General features: G+C 31.5%; 3 protein-coding genes across 3 annotated transcripts; 1 reads left to right on the top strand and 2 right to left on the bottom strand.

Moving 5' to 3' along the window:
* Positions 1-1,504: 1,504 nt before the first annotated feature.
* On the bottom strand, positions 1,505-3,228 carry LOC118030717 (uncharacterized protein At3g28850). The gene has a single exon (XM_035034943.2). It carries the CDS (start codon positions 3,117-3,119, stop codon positions 1,896-1,898), a length of 1,224 nt encoding a protein of 407 aa, XP_034890834.1. The 5' UTR covers positions 3,120-3,228; the 3' UTR covers positions 1,505-1,895.
* Positions 3,229-11,851: 8,623 nt separating this feature from the next.
* Positions 11,852-13,560, top strand: LOC118030719 (uncharacterized). Its single transcript, XM_035034947.2, has one exon. It carries the CDS (start codon positions 12,085-12,087, stop codon positions 12,982-12,984), a length of 900 nt encoding a protein of 299 aa, XP_034890838.1. The 5' UTR covers positions 11,852-12,084; the 3' UTR covers positions 12,985-13,560.
* A 1,674-nt stretch (positions 13,561-15,234) lies between these two features.
* LOC118030866 (alpha carbonic anhydrase 1, chloroplastic) lies at positions 15,235-16,685 on the bottom strand. The gene is made up of 5 exons (XM_035035165.2): positions 16,601-16,685; positions 16,098-16,309; positions 15,769-15,875; positions 15,444-15,546; positions 15,235-15,276 (listed from the first exon to the last, which is right to left on the bottom strand). The coding sequence occupies exons 1-5, from the start codon at positions 16,683-16,685 to the stop codon at positions 15,235-15,237; spliced, it is 549 nt and encodes a 182-aa protein (XP_034891056.2).
* Between the last annotated feature and the right edge of the window lie 1,241 nt (positions 16,686-17,926).

Here is a 17,926-nt window from a genome sequence, read left to right on the forward strand (position 1 = left end):
CGCGTGTGAACAATACCAACATGCTTTAAATAACATATGAGATACCTTTTTGCATCCCAAAACCACCTTTCATGATAGTGCTGGAAGCATTCTGACATTATCTTTATGATAATATCAAGTTGATTTCAAGACTTTAAATATAATAAAGAAAGAATTCAAGATTTTGGTAAGTATCTTTTAGCTAGATTAACCTCCTCTGAACCGAGTTTGATAACTATATGTGAAATAGAAAAAAGAGTTAGATATAAGACCTTTTTTAAAGCCAATTTTATTTAAATCCTTTGAACTTTTTGAATATTTATTTAATTTTGTGGCATGAAAAATAAATATTTGAAAGAGTTTAAAGGATTTAAATTCTAGAGAAAAAAAATGTTTTTTTAGTCAAAATCCTCATTTCTTATTTATGTATTTTTTTTCCTTTTTTAATGAAAAATGTCTTTTTTTAATTAAAAGTATGGTTTTTTAATAAAAAGAAACTTAATACTAAATAAATAAATATTCATAAGCATTCTAATAATTTAAATTCACAGGAACAAAAATGTATTTCTTTAGTAAAAAGTTTCATTTACTTAATTTTTTTTTTTATTTTTATGAAAACATGTTTTTTTATTTATTATAAACATGTTTTTAAGTAAAATCTATCATGATTTGAAAAACAAGTTTCAACAAAAAATTTAAAAAATTATGTCTTGATAATTTTTATGCACTTGTTTGAAAAGATAAAAGAATAACTCATTTGAGAAAATTATATTAAAAATTCACAATAATAATAATAATAATAATAATAATAATTCTCATTGAATATTCATGTGCTATTGTTTTTTTAATAAAAAAAATTGTATATCAAATTGATATATAATTGTTCATATAATAATTGAAAATATTACTATAAAAAAACTCTATTTATTTAAAAAGAATAGCATAATCGAATTTTTTAAATATCATTATAGTTATTTATTTAAATATAAATTTTATTTTAAAATATATATAAAAATTAAAAGCCAAGTGAAAGAAACTCATGTTTGCCTAGGTTTTAAAGGACGATCCACTTGTGCCTGCCATAAAGAAATGGCAGGCTCTACCAAGTTTGGAAGACTAGACCCATGCACCTAGCTTAAAAGAAAATGGTCTTGGCAAACCTTTTTTTTTTTTTTTTTTTTTTGGGGGGGGGGGAGCGGATGACACATCGTTTATTTTTCTAAAAACAGCATTACGCAAAGTGGAAACAGGGGTCAAACAGAATAAATGATTCCAGTAACAGTGATTCTGTTAGCATTACGCAAAGTGGAAACAGGGGTTAAAAATGTTTGCGGGACAAAATTTCTCTCAGAAACTTGAGTTCTAGGAGCCCCGACAACCATTTTCTTTCTCGTCTTTCATCGGTGAACGAGGCAAGCCACCGAACAACCTCCGCCAGCTTTTACACGGATGGCATTTGGATTTCATATCACAGGCACAAATTGGAAGTGAAAAAAATAGCTATCCTAACCATTACAGCATTGAATAAAACAAAGCAGCTTCAGAACCAATTGAATTGCAAAGTTACTCTACAGTGATAAAAATGGTGCACAAAACAGAGTGGCATCCGATTCACTTGTTTAACAAAGTAAGATTTAGAGCTTAATGGAGCCATGAATTTCTAAAGAACTCATAAAATATAAATACATTAGTAAATTAAGCAACTAATATCCAGAAATACAAGAAGTCAATCTGACAAGAGGCCTAAACCCCGCTTTAGTACCTCCAGTATTTCAACAAAGGAACATCATGAAGAAAATCTATGTTCATTCTTGACAAGGTATCACAAGAATTTACCAAACGTAGCCAAAACCTCACAATCCAAAAATCAAATCAATAGGTTAGATAAAATGCCATACACACCTCATTAAACTCAATCAGCAACAGATAGGGCATTGTATCAGCCCATTCTCATTGCATTCACCACATCTAACCATCTTCTTCTGCATCTCATCCAAAACCTTGCAGCTCCCATTACACTGCACACACATCATAAACCTAACCCCAGCACACCCTTCACATCCTCCGGCAAGCCCTCTCGGGATTCCATCAAACAAAATCTCCAACTTTCCCTCCTCCTCCAACTTTACCACTTGGTCAGCACCGCCAATTAACCTCCCTTTAACAAACACAAGTGGAACTCTGACTTCTTTTGTTCCCATTAGCCTCCTTAATTCCTCCTTAAAACCCGAATCCATGGAAACATCTCTTTCAACAATGTGAATATGATGTGACTCGACAATTGATCTCGCAGTGTTACAATCCTCGAATGTTTTTCGAATTCCTCTCAATGTAGTAGTGTAAATCACGACCTTATTTTCCCCTCCAGGCGGACATTTTTGTTCGAAAGACTGAAGGATAGATTCCAAATCTCGCAAATCCTTTACTTTTTTGGTTCTTGAACTTGGCAAAATTATCCTCTTGATTTGTTCTTCTTCTTCAGATAACTCTTTCTCATACAATGCAACAAGTTCTGGATCAAACAGAGGACTAAAACTCCTCCTCCTCTTCGGCGAAACTCCAGATTCGCTTCTAAAACTTTCTGTTTTATGCCCAACCGGAGACCCTTTCACTGGATAACTCAATCTCAAAACTGCCTTGGACGAATTCCCTGAAGAATTGCCGGCTCTTAAAACTGGTTTAGGGCTAAAATCTGATGATCTCTTTACTTTGTTTTCTTTTCCACCAAAAGTTTTCGCTTTTCTTGGAGACCCAATTTGATTCAGGAACTTCATTGGACTCCTAACATCCAAATCAGCAAACCCACGACGTAAAACCCTTGACTTTGGACTTCTCTTGGTCTGATTTAAAGCAGGTACACCTTCCTCAAGATCCCCCATTAGCTCCCATGTGTTGATAACCTCTGGCTCTTCTTTTGTTGGCGATCTTTGTTGCATTATTTTACTCTCTTCCGCAATTTCTTTGATGGGTTCTTGTTTTTGTTCCTTTTGTGGTGGTTGTTGATTGTTGCAATCAAGTTTGAGAGCACCATAAGTTGAAGAAGTGAGAGAGACCACGTGGTTAACACACCGTCCACCATTGTTGAATTTGATTTCTTGACGGAGTTCTTTCTTGAACAGTTTTGAAGAAACACATCCCATTGCTACTGATTTTGTGGGGTTCGCTCTACTTTGTTTGTTTCTGTCTCTGGTGGTTTCTTCAATCGCTTTGCAGTTTTGAAAGAGATAGTATAAGCAAGGTAGTGGGGGATGTTCTTTCTTTTCTTTAGAACTTAACCGTTACCCTGTGTCTTGTCTGCAACTACGGGCCCAACGGTCGAAATTTTCGAATGTTTTTATTGTTTTGTTAGAAAGCCCTCGTGAGTTTCTGTAATCTCTTTCATTGTGCATACGTTTCCTATATTTCTTTTTTCTCCCAAATTTTGTAATATGCTTGCAACTAGGTCCTTTTGAAAGGGGCCAAAAATCTTCTTTTTGGCCTATTCGTAATAGATTCTGCGAAACCGGGAAATTTTATGTGTATTAAATTTCCCGACAACGAATCGATGATTCATTACAAACATGATTGTACTTTGCATTTTTTTAGAGTATTTTATTTAAAATAAAGATTTAGTTATTTAATTTTATATTTGCCTTTTATTGTTATTTATTTTCTTATACATTATTTTTGAAAAAAAATTACTTTCATTTTGGTGTCGTGAACAGACAATTCTCCTAGCATTTTGTAACTCTTATTAAGATTAAGATGGACTTTAAACGAAAATAAATTCAAGCCCAATAGAAAGATGTTTAAAAAATATAATAATAATTGTGTTTTAAAGTGTTTTTTTATTTAAAAATATATTAAAATAATATTTTTTATTTTTTTTAAAATTATTTTTGATACCAATACATTAAAAAAAAATTAAAAAATTAATTTTAAATAAAAAGATTAAATTTCTAGAAAACATAGTTTAAACCGTATTTTCAAAGCGAACATTAAAATGATTAAGATTTATGATTGTTTTATCACCATTAATATATATATATATTTTTTTTATTTTTTAATTAAATAAGAGATATATTAGAACATGGGCTATATAATAAGGTAATCTTTTTTATTATTATTACATAATAACCAAATAAATTGGAGTTATTGAAACTCGAACTTGCTTTCCTAGATAAGCCACGTCATGAGGCATTAAGTTATCCTTACTTGTGAAAAAACAACTAAAATCAAATATTGGACTTGATACTTTCAATAAAAAATTTGTGGGATCAAGAAGGCTAGGCCCAACTCATGAATTGGATGATAGCCCAATAATAATTATGATATAGTTGGTAAACAGTCCACCGGTAAAATGGGTGTCACCCTCCCTTCCCCGAGCTTTAGTTCTTTGAAAAATTATCTTTTTAATTTTTTATTTCAAGATTGTATCGTTCTAAATTATATTTCACTCATAATCTTGTCTTTCCATTAGTTTTTTTTTTTTTTTACTGAATGTGTTCTTTTATCTTTCATTTTCACTGAATAAAAATACTATTTAGTACATCAACTACATGAAAATCCCTCCAACTCATGGACGAAAGTCCTACAAAGAAACAAAAAAGTTAATTTTTTTATTATTATCATTATATTTTTAATCACAAATCAACTGCTCTTGTTTGAAAATTGAACTCAGAAGATCTAGAAACCTTCTACACGTATCTTGTCATGGAGCAGCGGGCCTCTTTTTCTTATTATTCTTTAGCCGAGAAAATTCTAAGCACCTGCACCTCTCCATGGGGCCTTTACATTTTGTTTCTTTATTTTTATTTTTATTATTATTATTATTATTAATGTTAGTGTTCATGGTCAGTTTGCATATATATCAATTAATTTTATAATTTTGAAGTTAATGATCATGTAAACCTCAATAACCAACGAAAATTCAAACTCATAATTATTGAAAAAACAAACTTAAAATTTGACCAATTAAACTATTTTTCGAGATTTTTTACATTTTTTTTTTTTAATGGGTATTTGTTGCTGTCACAGATTGGTAGTTGATACACATCCTGTATTGATTGATAACGGCCACTGTCCAGCAGCAACTTTAGAAAAAGATTGGTTTTCTAGGAAAAAAAAAAATGGAGACCATATTGGCTGCGTCTTCGTTTTCTCTAGGTGGGAGCCATTATAAAGCAGTGCTCTTTTACTTCCATGGCAGATCGCCTTCACTGACGTTTTTCACGACAAAGTAAGCCGAAAGCAGAAGAGTTGAAATTGAGTATTTCTTGCGGAAAATGCAGAATTTATATAGCAATAATCACATTTTTCTTTTCTTCAAAAAAAAAAAAAAACTTGTAAGTACTTGATAAGAGAAGTCTGAGAAATTCTTTTCCAATCCGAAAAAACTAAACTCTCAAGAATTTAATTGAGTCTTGATATTAACTATTAAAAACACTATACACTTGAATATTTAACTCACAAGGATAATGATAAGCTCGAATTATTCTTTAATAATAAGAATTCTAAATACTAATTTAATAAAAAGTTTGATTAACTGATTAAATAAAGATTCTACACATAAATCTAGGAAATCTTTTCCTATCTCAATTAGGAATCCTTCCTCTACCTAAACATAACCAAAAGGCAATGACGTGTTTTGACTTTTCTATTAACTCTCAATCAGACATATCCTTATATTTTATTTATGTCTAGTATTGTGATATATTATATTTTTTTGAAATATATTTTTTATTTAAAAATATATTAAACTAATTTTTTTTATATATTTTACATTAAAATCATAAAAAAAACATTAATTTGATTTATTTTTAAAGTAAAATGCACTTTTAAAATACACCAAAAAAAACAAAAGTTATCACAATAACAAACACCCAATACTCAAAGAAAATATAACTAGCACATGGCTTGGATTGACTTACTTCAAAATCAGATTTAAGCAATTACGTATGTATTGGAATCTCAATTGATATTTTTTAAAAAAATATTTATGCTTGAAGATATATCAAAATAATTTTAATAATTATAATAATACTTAATGAGTATATATGTATTAGTATCTCAAATGATGTTTTTTAAAAAAATATTTTTTACTTGAAAAATATAACATTAAAACCATAAAAAAAAACATTAAAAAACATCAATTTATATTTTTTTAAAAAAAATATATATAAAAAACAGTTACTACGCTTGGCTTACTTCCACCAGAGATTTAGATAATTACAGTAATATTTTATGAGTGGAATAAATATTTTGTTGAACAAGGATTGATAATTAAAAAAATTTAGTTCTTAGGAATGTCAACCAATCTATATTTATCCTAATGTTACACTCTAATAAATGTCCAAAATTATCATGAGATTGCTAGACGTATTTTACCTTTATAGTTAAAAAGAAAAGACAAGTTACCCTCACAATTGATCACAACCTTTCTTTTTCTCAATGGTATATGCAAATTTATGGAGATTCCAGTCAAAAGCAAACAAAGAGTTACAAAAGTTTAAGAAAAGCATGTAAGATAGCAGATAAAAATTATATAAATTTATTCATGAAATCTATCCAAAAAAAGTAAGGACAAAAAAAAAATGTTTCATGAACACATCAAAGAAGCCATTAACAATAAATTAGAAAGTTGATAAAAATAAATATTCAGTAATATAATAGCGATTGCTTTTTAAAATATTTTTTACTTAGAAATATATTAAAATATATATATTTTAATTTTTAAAAATTATTTTTAACATCAATACATTAAAACTTAAAATATAAAAACTTAATTTTAAATAAAAAAATTAATTATTTTAAAAATACAATTTCAACCATATTCATAACTAATAATAGTATATGAGAAACTCTGAGAGATATATCTCAACTGATCAGGTCTTGAGTTTCTTCTTTATAAGTCATTATTAAAAGTTTCATAAACATTAGGATTACTAGAGGTTTACCTGGTTGTTAACTTCAAAATCCCAAGAATTAATAAAGATGCAAGTACTTATATATATATATATAGAGTAGATGAAAAGTCACGTTCTAGCATGTTTTTGTTTTTATTCCATCCCTTCTCGTTTTCATCGATAAAAGAAGGTCGTTTGCTGTGGGTTAGTTGTGTCATCATTGTCTCTGTCTTTACTAAAACACAGGAGACATCCAATTTTCTGGACGGAAAAAAAAAAAAAAAAACAAAAAACAAAAACAAAGAAGAAAGGATGGATGGTTTCACATTAAAAAAAAAAAAACAACTCCTTGAATCATAACATGGATCGTCCAGCTGGAATCATTACCTGTGAAAAAGACTTTAGTTGAAAAGAGGTCCATTTTTGTCTGCCTGTCCACTTTTTTGGCCGCTATTAATTTAACTATGGCTAATTCTATAACATCATCCTCTTTATACATGAAAGTAAAATAAGCTTTTCTAGAAGAAAAGTAGTAAATATAATAACAATAAATAAATAATATAAATAATGTTAGTTAAAAATAAATAATAAATAAATAAAAGATATCAACAATCTAACATTGATTGAAATTAATTATAAAAAAAACGAACCATATTTACTTAAATTGGTTGAAATTAAATTGTTTTTTTTTTAATATTAACTAGAGGTGTTTTTGTTACACCTAATTAGCAAATGATGCTGCTTTTAGTTGTATTAGGTGATGGCAGTGAAGTGATGGTAATGGCGAGATGGTGGTTATAATGATTTAATTTTGATATCAAAATGAATATCAATAGATTCAAAAAATTTCGTTTGATACTGATTTTTTTTTTTATTATTTTGATTGGTTAAGTGGTAGAAAGCTTCTCTATCTTCATCTTTCTCTTTTTGTTTTTTTTTTTTTTAATTTTTTCAGTTTCAAATATTTTGAACAAGCGAGGCAAGTAACTAATTTTTTTTTATTTAATTATTAAAAAAACTAAAAAAAAATGGACAAATTTACTGTTCATCAAAACATTGTTGTGGGTATAATAAATTTATCCCTTTATCATTTTTTTTTTTTTAAAAAAATCCTCTCAGCTAGAGTTATAGGGCATGATTGTCTTTTCAATGAGGGTATTTTTTATATTTTTAAATTGATCAAGGGCAAAATAAGTATTTACTTTAAAATTGTATAGTAAATTACCATAAACACCCTTATGATTAATGCATTGTTTAGTGTCATTACGAGTAAATTTGTATTTTTACTTATAAAATGGACTCAAATAACAAATTTAACCTTATATATAAAATAATTTGGCAAGTTACGAGGGGTGTTTTTGTCTTATCCTTTATATTTGCATATTAAAAATACCTTCTTGCCCTTGTGTTTAAATTTTTTATGCCTTGGATCTGAGGTATTTTTGGTATTATATTATTGATTTTTTTGTTGATATTAGGTAAAGTGAGGGTTAGTTTTGCATTTTAATAAATTAAAGGTATTCATCCTTCTCTTTAACGATAAAACCCTTTCTATCTTTCAAATCACAATGCTAATAGTTTAATTTCGTGTTCTTTTATTTGGGTGGTTAAAAATCCGTCCCGTAAAAGAAAAATCAATTTATTTACCCCTTTTCTTTTTGTAAAAAATTGTTCTATTTCTAATAATAATAATGTAATATATGCATCATCAATACAGGACAATATTCATATTTCTTGTACGTGTGTTAATATATAGATTGATTTCCATCATATCATCTAAACATAGCATCGAGGCAACCTATTCTCACAATTCTTCTTTATGGTAGCATAGTTACACATTTCTTGGGTAATTTTTCTTTGTTTTTTTTTTTAAAGGATATTTAAAAGTGCAATAATAATTATTTTTTAAATTATTTTATACTTAAAAATATATTAAAATAATATTTTATTTTTTAATTTTTAAAAATTATTTTTTACATCAACACATTAAAAATATTTAAAATTTTAAAAAACACTAAATTTTAACCACGCTACTAAAGATTTTAGTTACTCGAACATCATGTTCCATGGAAAACACAGCTGCAGCTTCATGTCTCGATTTTCTCTCTTGTTCCATCCCCTTCTTCCTGGATCTCAACACTTCTATTAATTGCACCGCCGTGCCGTACAAAACCTGCGCGCTTCCGGGTCCATTAGGGAGTGTATCAGAAGCTTTTATTTATAATAAACGGGAGGAGTGCAGATCAGGACATGCCATAGAAAGAATCACGAGGTTTTGCACGAGATTACTCATGGCTTACGCTGGATATCCCTGCGACCACGTTGTTATAATTGATTGGATACATGGGGACACGTCACATGCCTGTTCTGGAGTCAATTGCCAGAAAGTGAAGGTAATTTGCCCCCAGTCGCCGGAGGCATCTTCCTTAAAACAGGGCTCGACAGATTTTCATTTTAATTATATACTATACTATATAATTAATCTCAAGTGGTTGTCGCTGCCAAGAATGGTCATTCCCTCAATCTCTACCAGAGATTCATCTGGTATATATGAAGCCGTGGACCATATATATATATATATATATATATATATATAGACGTTCCAAGATTGTTGATAGCTGGCCAGGCTGGGTCATTGATTATGCAATCAGTTCATCAAATTAGTTATGCATTTTTTAATCTTTTCCAAGAACAGTACACAATAAATCATAGACTTTGTATCATTTTCCGTATTTATAGTTTTATAATTTGTGGGGAATAGTTTTCGCCCATAGAGATAAAAATATCCATCTCTCCTATCCTGTCAAAAAAACAAGTTATACGCGCTGGGATCAGGGAATTTATGAGAATTTTCTTTTTACATGAAGTACGAATGATCACGTGGGCAGCAGAAATAATTTTATTTTGATGTAAGGATGTTAAAAATAATTTTTTAAAAATAAAATAATATTATTTTAATTAAAAAACATTTATTACCACGTTCAAAAACATTTCTTTAAGTTCGAAATCATAGTAACTATAACTTTGCATTAAATTATAAACGAGTTTTATTTGTTTTTTTAAAGAAGAAAGGTACTTTAAAAACATACATATTTTTCAAACTAAGGTCCTTCTAAACTTATTTATAAAAACAAGGTGCTTTTTTCCTTTTAAGTACAGAATTAATGTAATAAATTTAAACTACAGCCACATAAGCATATATGTTGAAAACAAAAGTTTATAGCAATAATAACAGGCTTAGTAAATAAATTTAATTTAAAAATGCCTTCGTGTAGGAAATTAAGTTTTAAAACTAGCTTAGATTTGGATCTCACGCTATATTTAATGCAAACAAGATGCTTATGAGCTGAGCGTACATGTTTCTCTCTTGAAATTCAACACACACATTCGTATAAAAAACTACAGCTCAAACAGTGTTTTATATATATTAAAATTTTTTGATATGCTGATATTAATTATAATTTTTTAAAAAATAGAAATAATATTCTAATATATTTCAAAATAAACAACATTTTAAAATCAACTGTACTTCTCTTTAATTAATTAATTAATATAAGCTATTGTATAATACAGACACTCATTCGTTTAAATTTATCAGGAAAAGAAAAGATGGGAAAGAAGACGTGGGTCGGTTAGATTTTTATCGACTCCATAAGCTTTCAAGTAAAACAAAAATAAATTAATAAATATGGACCCCAAGTAGCCAAGTTTTTGTGTTTTTCGTATAGAATATAAAGGGAGCTGATTTATAATATAGTACCGAGGCTGGAACCTCGATGCTCGGTCCATCAAGTATTCAATCATGCATCAGCACGGGAAGATAACATTAATAAAATAAATAAACATTATAATTCTAATTATTCAAACCAAATATTCGAGTTGTTGGATTCAAGGGACTGGCCTGGATGGAGATGGCAATAATATTGACTTGGGTCTTTACAGGATGAATTGTTCTTTGAAAATTAAACAAATATGAAGGAAGATAATATTAATAAAATTAAACAAATATGTATAGTTTGTGTCACAAATTTTAAGGTAAGACCCATATAAAAGACACAGGCTACATCTTGGATGGATCACGAAGCTTATTCAAAGTATATTCAAGATCCAAATGTAGATTGCCTTTCAAACAAAAATAACTTCCATCGACTTGATATTCGACTCCTAAATACTACATTCATTGAGTATAAATTAATTAAGAGAAAAAAATATAATAAATTAGATTCACTCGTATCCATTTACAAACTAGATTATAAGGTGAAAATAATTTCATAAAAATTAATTTGAAAATATTATAAAACTCAATCACCTATAAATTTAATATTAAATTATAATTTTTTTAAAAAAACCTAGAACATTTCTTTATTTTCTTATGAAGAGGTGAAAAACAAATTCACCTCTTCTTTTAGTTATTATTATTTTTTTAATAAAAGCGTTAGTTTCATTGGAGGAAGAAGAAAAAAACTTATCACGGTTTTTACTATAAAAGTACTCGTAACATAAAGAAAGAAACAAAGAAAAAACTTGGTCTTTGTGAGCGGAACAATTAGAAATCCAACTGTATAAAAAACAAGACACGTTGGTCGTAGTATACTTCCCAAGAAGAAGAAGAAGAAAATATTAAAAAAAAGAGAGAGAGGGAGGGTGGAGAACGGCGGCCTAAAGCCGCTACCCCGATCAACATTTTCCTTCCTTCCTTTCTTATTTAGTAAAATAAAATTGACAAAACCTGAATTAAAAAGTAAAATGAAGAAAAAAAAGAGAGAGAAGTAGGAAATATGAAAAAGACTGGTAGAAAATAAGGCTTTTATGGAGACAAAAAAAAGGTATTTTTATTTTTATTTTTTTGTATTAAGAAGATTGATTAATTAGCATCAGTTTCACTTGCTCCTCTTGATGTATTATTTTCTTAATTGTTTTTCTTTTTAAAAGAAAGAAGTTGTATTTTTATTTATTTATCTCCCATGAAAGTTAAAGAAAAGGTTTTGTTTTGCGTAAAACAGACAGAGTGCTTGTTTTCTCATAAAAATACCAGCAGCACCCAGCACCAGTCAACAAGTTGAAACTCTCCCTCCAAAAAACCTCTCTCTCTCTCTCTCATTGTGCTTCGTCACTTCCTTTATAAAAACCCTCCAGTGTTAATCTCCTCCTCTCTAATTACTCTCTCTCTCTCTCTCTCTAAAGATACTGTGAACATACTTTTTTCTTTTTTGTACGGACAATGCCACAGGTGGATCTTGAAACTCTAGTCTCAGCCTGCGCCGGCGGCTCCTGCGACCGCAAAGTCGCATGTGAAACCATCGCCGCCTCCTCCACCACCACCACCAACCATTCCCAACCACCACTGGACTCCTCCGATCTCGCCGAAGCACCACCAGATTTCCCGCCAGAATCCTTCTGGCTTTCCAAAGATGCCGAACTCGACTGGTTCAGCACCAATGCTTACTACGAACGCAAGGATTCCACAAAAGGAAACTCGAACTCCACAAACTTAAACCCGAACATCATCCCCAACCCTAACCCCTCCAACTCACAGCGTTTCTCCAGCTTGCACACTAAAGCGTCAATCATTGGCTTACCAAAGACACAGAAATCAACCTTCGTTGTTGACAAAAACAATCGCCGTAACTGTAAGCCTGGAAACACACGATGGTTTCCTAAACGGTCCGGTTCGACCGGTAAATCGGTGGTTGAACCGTCTTCACCGAAAGTATCTTGTATGGGAAGAGTGAGATCGAAGAAAGATCGTAACCGTAGATTGCGGAAGCAACAGCAAGAACAAAGATCTTTTCAATCAATCGGAAAGAAGGAAAGTACTAAAAGGGACAAGAAGGAAAAAAAAAGTTTCTTTGCCAGTTTTAAAGCCATCTTCAGGTCTAAGAGTAACAATAAAGATATATCACTGAAGAGTGGCAATGTCACGTCGCATGGTGGATCGGTTAGCGAGAGTTACGCGCTTAAGAAATCGAGTGATATTAGGGACCGGTTGCCGGCGAGTGATAGAGACGCGCCACCAAGAAGGAGCGTTGGAATGGAGCCGGTTGTTGGTCTGGGAGGAATGACGAGGTTTGCGTCCGGGAGGAGATCGGAGTCGTGGAGTGTCGAGATTGACGTGGTTTGAACTGATTGGGTCAAGTAAACGGTGGGGTCCAGGCAAGAGGGGTTGCGGTCGTGATTGGGTATCTTCTCTGGGGTTCAATTTGAATTACAGTTTAGGATGACTTGGCTTGGTGAATTAACCGTTTCAAACGCGGTAACTACAGTTACTACCTTTCCACGTTGTTTTTTAGCCTGTGATGTGATTTTGTGAGAAATTTTATAATGTTTTGGGAGTAATTAGTAGTGTTTTATTAATTATTTTTTGAATTTATATATATATATATATAAATAAAATTAGGAGAGAAAACTTTTAGTGGAAAATATATTTATGATTGTAGATTTTATCTTTTTTTCTCTCTTTATTTAAGATATATCTAAAAAATAATTCATAAAATATTACTAATTACTCCCTAAATCCTATAAAATTTTCCTGATTTTACTGCTCTTCCCCCCCCCCTCTGAAAGGGCTTGTAGATATAAATTGAGTGTAAATTGTTATTATTATAATAATGCAGTTCATGAAGACTATATATCATTGGATAGTGGCTCTTCTGCAAGGATGCTGAATTATAATTTTACATTGCATGTGATTTTATCATTTTCTCGGGGTTAAATGCATGAAATATTAAATTTGATAAATTTCTAATGTAAATATTGTTTGCATTCGAAAGTTTGGTCATCCCCTTCACATGCGCGTGGAACCCACTCATATGGAAAGTAATCACTCATTTGTCTAGTTTGATCGTCTAGATAAAGATTAATTTGGAAGATACATGTCTCAGTTTCTTCTCAAGGTTCTACAAGGGTTTTTAGAGTAAGGCTCGAGAAAATCACCAATAAGTGTTTTCTTGCTAACAAGGTTAGGGCATGCCTGAATCTTTCGAGGAAAGCTATTGTCAACTATCTAATGGTAGAGTTTAAGAGTTTTAGAAGTAGGATATTAAGGTAACTTGAAAAGTTGGGTGAGTTTGATCTTTGCGTGGTCTCATCTGTTTAGCAATGGTGTTCGCGAACTTACCATTTTCTTAGGTAAACAAGTCGTCGGTGTGTTCAACTTTCTTCACTCTTTAAGCGAGGGAATCCCGCCATTATTGACTTCTGTGGTGTCTGCAAATGCCATTGCGTGAATGCTTTAGAATCTTGACTATACCAAACCATATAAAAAAGAAAATTTAAAAATATTCTGATATATATTCAAGCAAGCAAACCAATCAAAACTCTACATTGTTTCCACCGATTAGTCCAATCTTCTTCTCTCACTTTGCGGGGACAAGCAAATCGACGTGGGATTGCTCAACTAGGGAACTCTTGTCAACGGATTGATCTTGAATCCCTACAAATATGAATTTGAACACAGTTGGCAAATTTGACGCATGAGAGCAAACAGGCAAATGCAATTATTTGCTTGATTTTCCAATCAAATCATGTTGACTTTTCTCGACCAGCCTGTTTTATTCTCTTGCTTCAATTAATTACAAGGTGTGGATCGATAAGACTATTAAATTGCCGGTTTTCTAAGCATAGATTGATTGATTGATGAGTTGGGACAATTTCTGTTGCTTTCAAGTTTCTGGCAATGTCATGAATTTAGGGAGAATTGTACACATCACCAACCATGGTTAGCCTGGCATTAGACTTGAAATCAAGGTATTTGTCATCAGCTTTATATGAACTGCTATTTTAGACCACAGCTGTCAAACTGAAATAAAAGCAAGTGCAATTCGGGGTGAAGCTACATCTGCGTACACAGCTGAGATGTCATGGAAATGACCTACGCTGGTAAATTAGCAATATTAATATTACATACAGAAGCTCGTATGACAGGAAAATAACAATTTGTTTCCAGAAGGAATAATTTTAGTCGGTGAATTCATTATATAGTTCAATCGTTCTTCCATTCAGCGACTGCACAGGCCTTGAATTCTGCTTGTAATCATCACCCAATGGAGCTCTCAGGGCTTCTAGCTGCTCCTTCGATATTGTTCTCACCTGCATATTCGTGTGTCATTATCGTTGTATATGTCTGCACTCATACAAATATAGCTATATTTATACATGCGTATATATTACCTTGCCAAGAATGTTCCAGATCACATTTTCAGTGCATGGAGGACTGGTGAAAGAACCAACGTATCTGTAATACTTGCGGGTATTTTTTCGTAAGAGCTTATTGTCCAAGACCCCAACAGGAATACGGGCTTCTTCATTGCCAGCACAAACCTCCTTTGCTAGAGCATCCAGCTTGCCTTTAATCTGCAACCACGAATAGCTTTTATTGGTTAAAATTTTCTCTTGGAGATGTCAGGCCTTCAATCTATTCATGCAGGACAAATTCAGGATCTTACGAGATTACCAGAAATGAACAGGATTGTTTCCGTCAACCAAAGAAATATGTAGTAATTGCTTATTTGGATTCCTGCTACACGTCCTTTGGAAATAACTAAAAAATAGTATACAATGAAAATGTGACGTGAATTCTACCTTGTTGATAAATGGATCAGCATCACCAAGTTCGTAGAGTATTGACACAACAGCGACAGAGCCAGAATCTTTCTTGTGGACTAGATGAAGCTCGGCGGCGTATCTGCAGACATAGAATGCCAATTGAGTGTCTGTTACTATGAATCAAAGATTGTTTTTATTTTATCTACGGTAATGTACACATGTTTAATGCAGATTAGATTTTTGAAAAAGGTTAAGAAAATAAAGTTTTAAATAGTGCGTGGAAGGGCAGGCCACTTTAAGCAGACAGGGTCAAGGCCATTGGATAGCAATTTATGAACCTAGAGAGGGAGAGAGAGCATACCGGATTCCGTCAATCTGATGCTCGGAAGGAGAATGCCAGTGCATTTCCTTCAATGTGTAGTTTTGATGATCTACAATCAAGACTCCAGGGTTCCCCTCATACCTCAGCTGCATTTAGAAAATTCAGCATTCAGAATAATTATTAGCATTATGAAAAGGCAAATGATATATTTCGGACCAGCATATATAAAGTTTTCCAGGAGATCTGTTGAAGCTATTTTTTCTCCATTAGCTCATATCAACCTGACCTACCACAATATATGCCAAAGAGCTGATTACAGCATAGGAATTCCTTAAGATAAAAGCAACAAAGTTATTTCAGGAACAAACCCCAATATTGACGCCATTGTTAACAAGAGTAGCGTTCGCAAGTTTGTAAGCCCTGGTCAAGGGTGTCAAATTTTTGTTTTTCACGGCCTTTTTCTTGATAATGTTGACAGGAGACTGAGTTTCTCCAGACGTGCATGCAGAGAATTTTAGGTGCAAGCTTCCCCAGTTGGCAGGGCCATGTGAACCAGCGTAACTGAATTCTAATGCAGATGCTGCCAAGAAAATCCCAAGAATCAAACTCACTTGTTACATAACAAAAGAGAAAGAATGAGTCGTTTATGCTTCTTATTTCTAAGAATGCTCCAAAGAGACAGCAAACGAATTCAGATCATAGAACTTGTCAAAGGAAAACAAATACGTGTTTCAAAAGAAACATATTTACGTTACCATATATAATTAAAGTCTCATTCATTCTAATGGCAGAAAAATGAAAAAGAAAACACATATGCTTGTCTGTGTGCGTGTGTATGAAAGAAAGAGTACTGCATGCAAGAGAGTCATACCTTGAGTTTGATCTGTAGCACTTGCAGAAGCGACAGCAAGCAACAATGCAATAGCAATGAAGGAGGAGGAGGGTTGAGGAGCCATGCTCTCGTCTCAGAGTAAAACCTTTCCCTTGAAGATGTTTATTAGAAAACTGCGGCACTATCGATTTGAGTTGTTAAATTATAGGCTTAATAAGCAGCTGTACTGGTGCTAAATCTGGAGAGAGCTGGTAAATTTAGCAGTGTTTCTCTCGAAACCCTTGGCACACCTTGTTTTGTATGTCTATGTCTAATTATAGGCGTAGTGGGGTTTGCTCTATCCTTTTTTTTCTTCTTTTTTTCTGTGCTTCAATATTTTTAGCTGTTTTCTGCTCTAAAAGAAACCTTCATCCTAAATTAGGGAGCTGACCTAAATCCCTACCATTGGATTTGCACTTTTGATGCAAAGTAGCAGCTTGGTTCTGTTATTGTAAAGTTGAAAACGCAGAAAGCTGGCCTGGTAAAAAATGCAGACCATTGGCTCTTTCTGAGTTTAATCAAACTTAGTGGGATGACTATACTTAGATAGATATAATCTGCATCTCTGAATTCATGCACTGTTCTTACTGTTGATCAAGATGAATGATTTTTTTTTTTTACCATTAAACTGCAAATAGGATAGAACACGGTAAAAATCAAATAATTTAAGTGTTGGTTGAGGTGGTAACTGAGTTTTCTCCTCGTATTTTTATCATGGATTTTGACGCAGCAGATTTGACAAGAAAAAAGCAAGCATAAAAAAAAGATAGAATTTTGCCTAAAAGGGTGTAAACTAGAACCTTGATTTATATTTTTACTACTGAATATTTTTTTTCTAATGTAATCTATCACTTCAAGAGATCTAAAACTGTAAATAACCGACCTTTACTAGATAAACAAAAATAAAAATTCTAATTAAAAAAAAAAACATAAAAATCCAAAAATATAACTAGAAAAATAAAAATTAGCTCAAATAATATTTTCTAAGCCTTAAAGGCTTTCTTTATTTTATCCTCTTGTAAAATTTTCTGATTAAATTTAAGTATGATCTAATAATTAAATAAAAAAATTATGAATTTTTTTTTATTAGACTGCTTATTTAGCACAATCAAGCTTTTTTTTTTTTAACTTAATTTTACTGATTCATAAATAAATATACTAGATTTTCTACATGATCCAATAATAATATATTTATAATTAATTGTTTAGAACCTTCAAACACGCTACATCGGAATTTAGTCTAGACAAAATCTTTTATTGAGAAAAATAAAAATAAAATCATGGATGGCAATTTCATGCATGGAATTAAGGTACCAATCAAAGATT

This window comes from Populus alba, chromosome 6, assembly GCF_005239225.2.
Source record: "Populus alba chromosome 6, ASM523922v2, whole genome shotgun sequence".
Lineage (NCBI taxonomy): Eukaryota > Viridiplantae > Streptophyta > Magnoliopsida > Malpighiales > Salicaceae > Populus > Populus alba.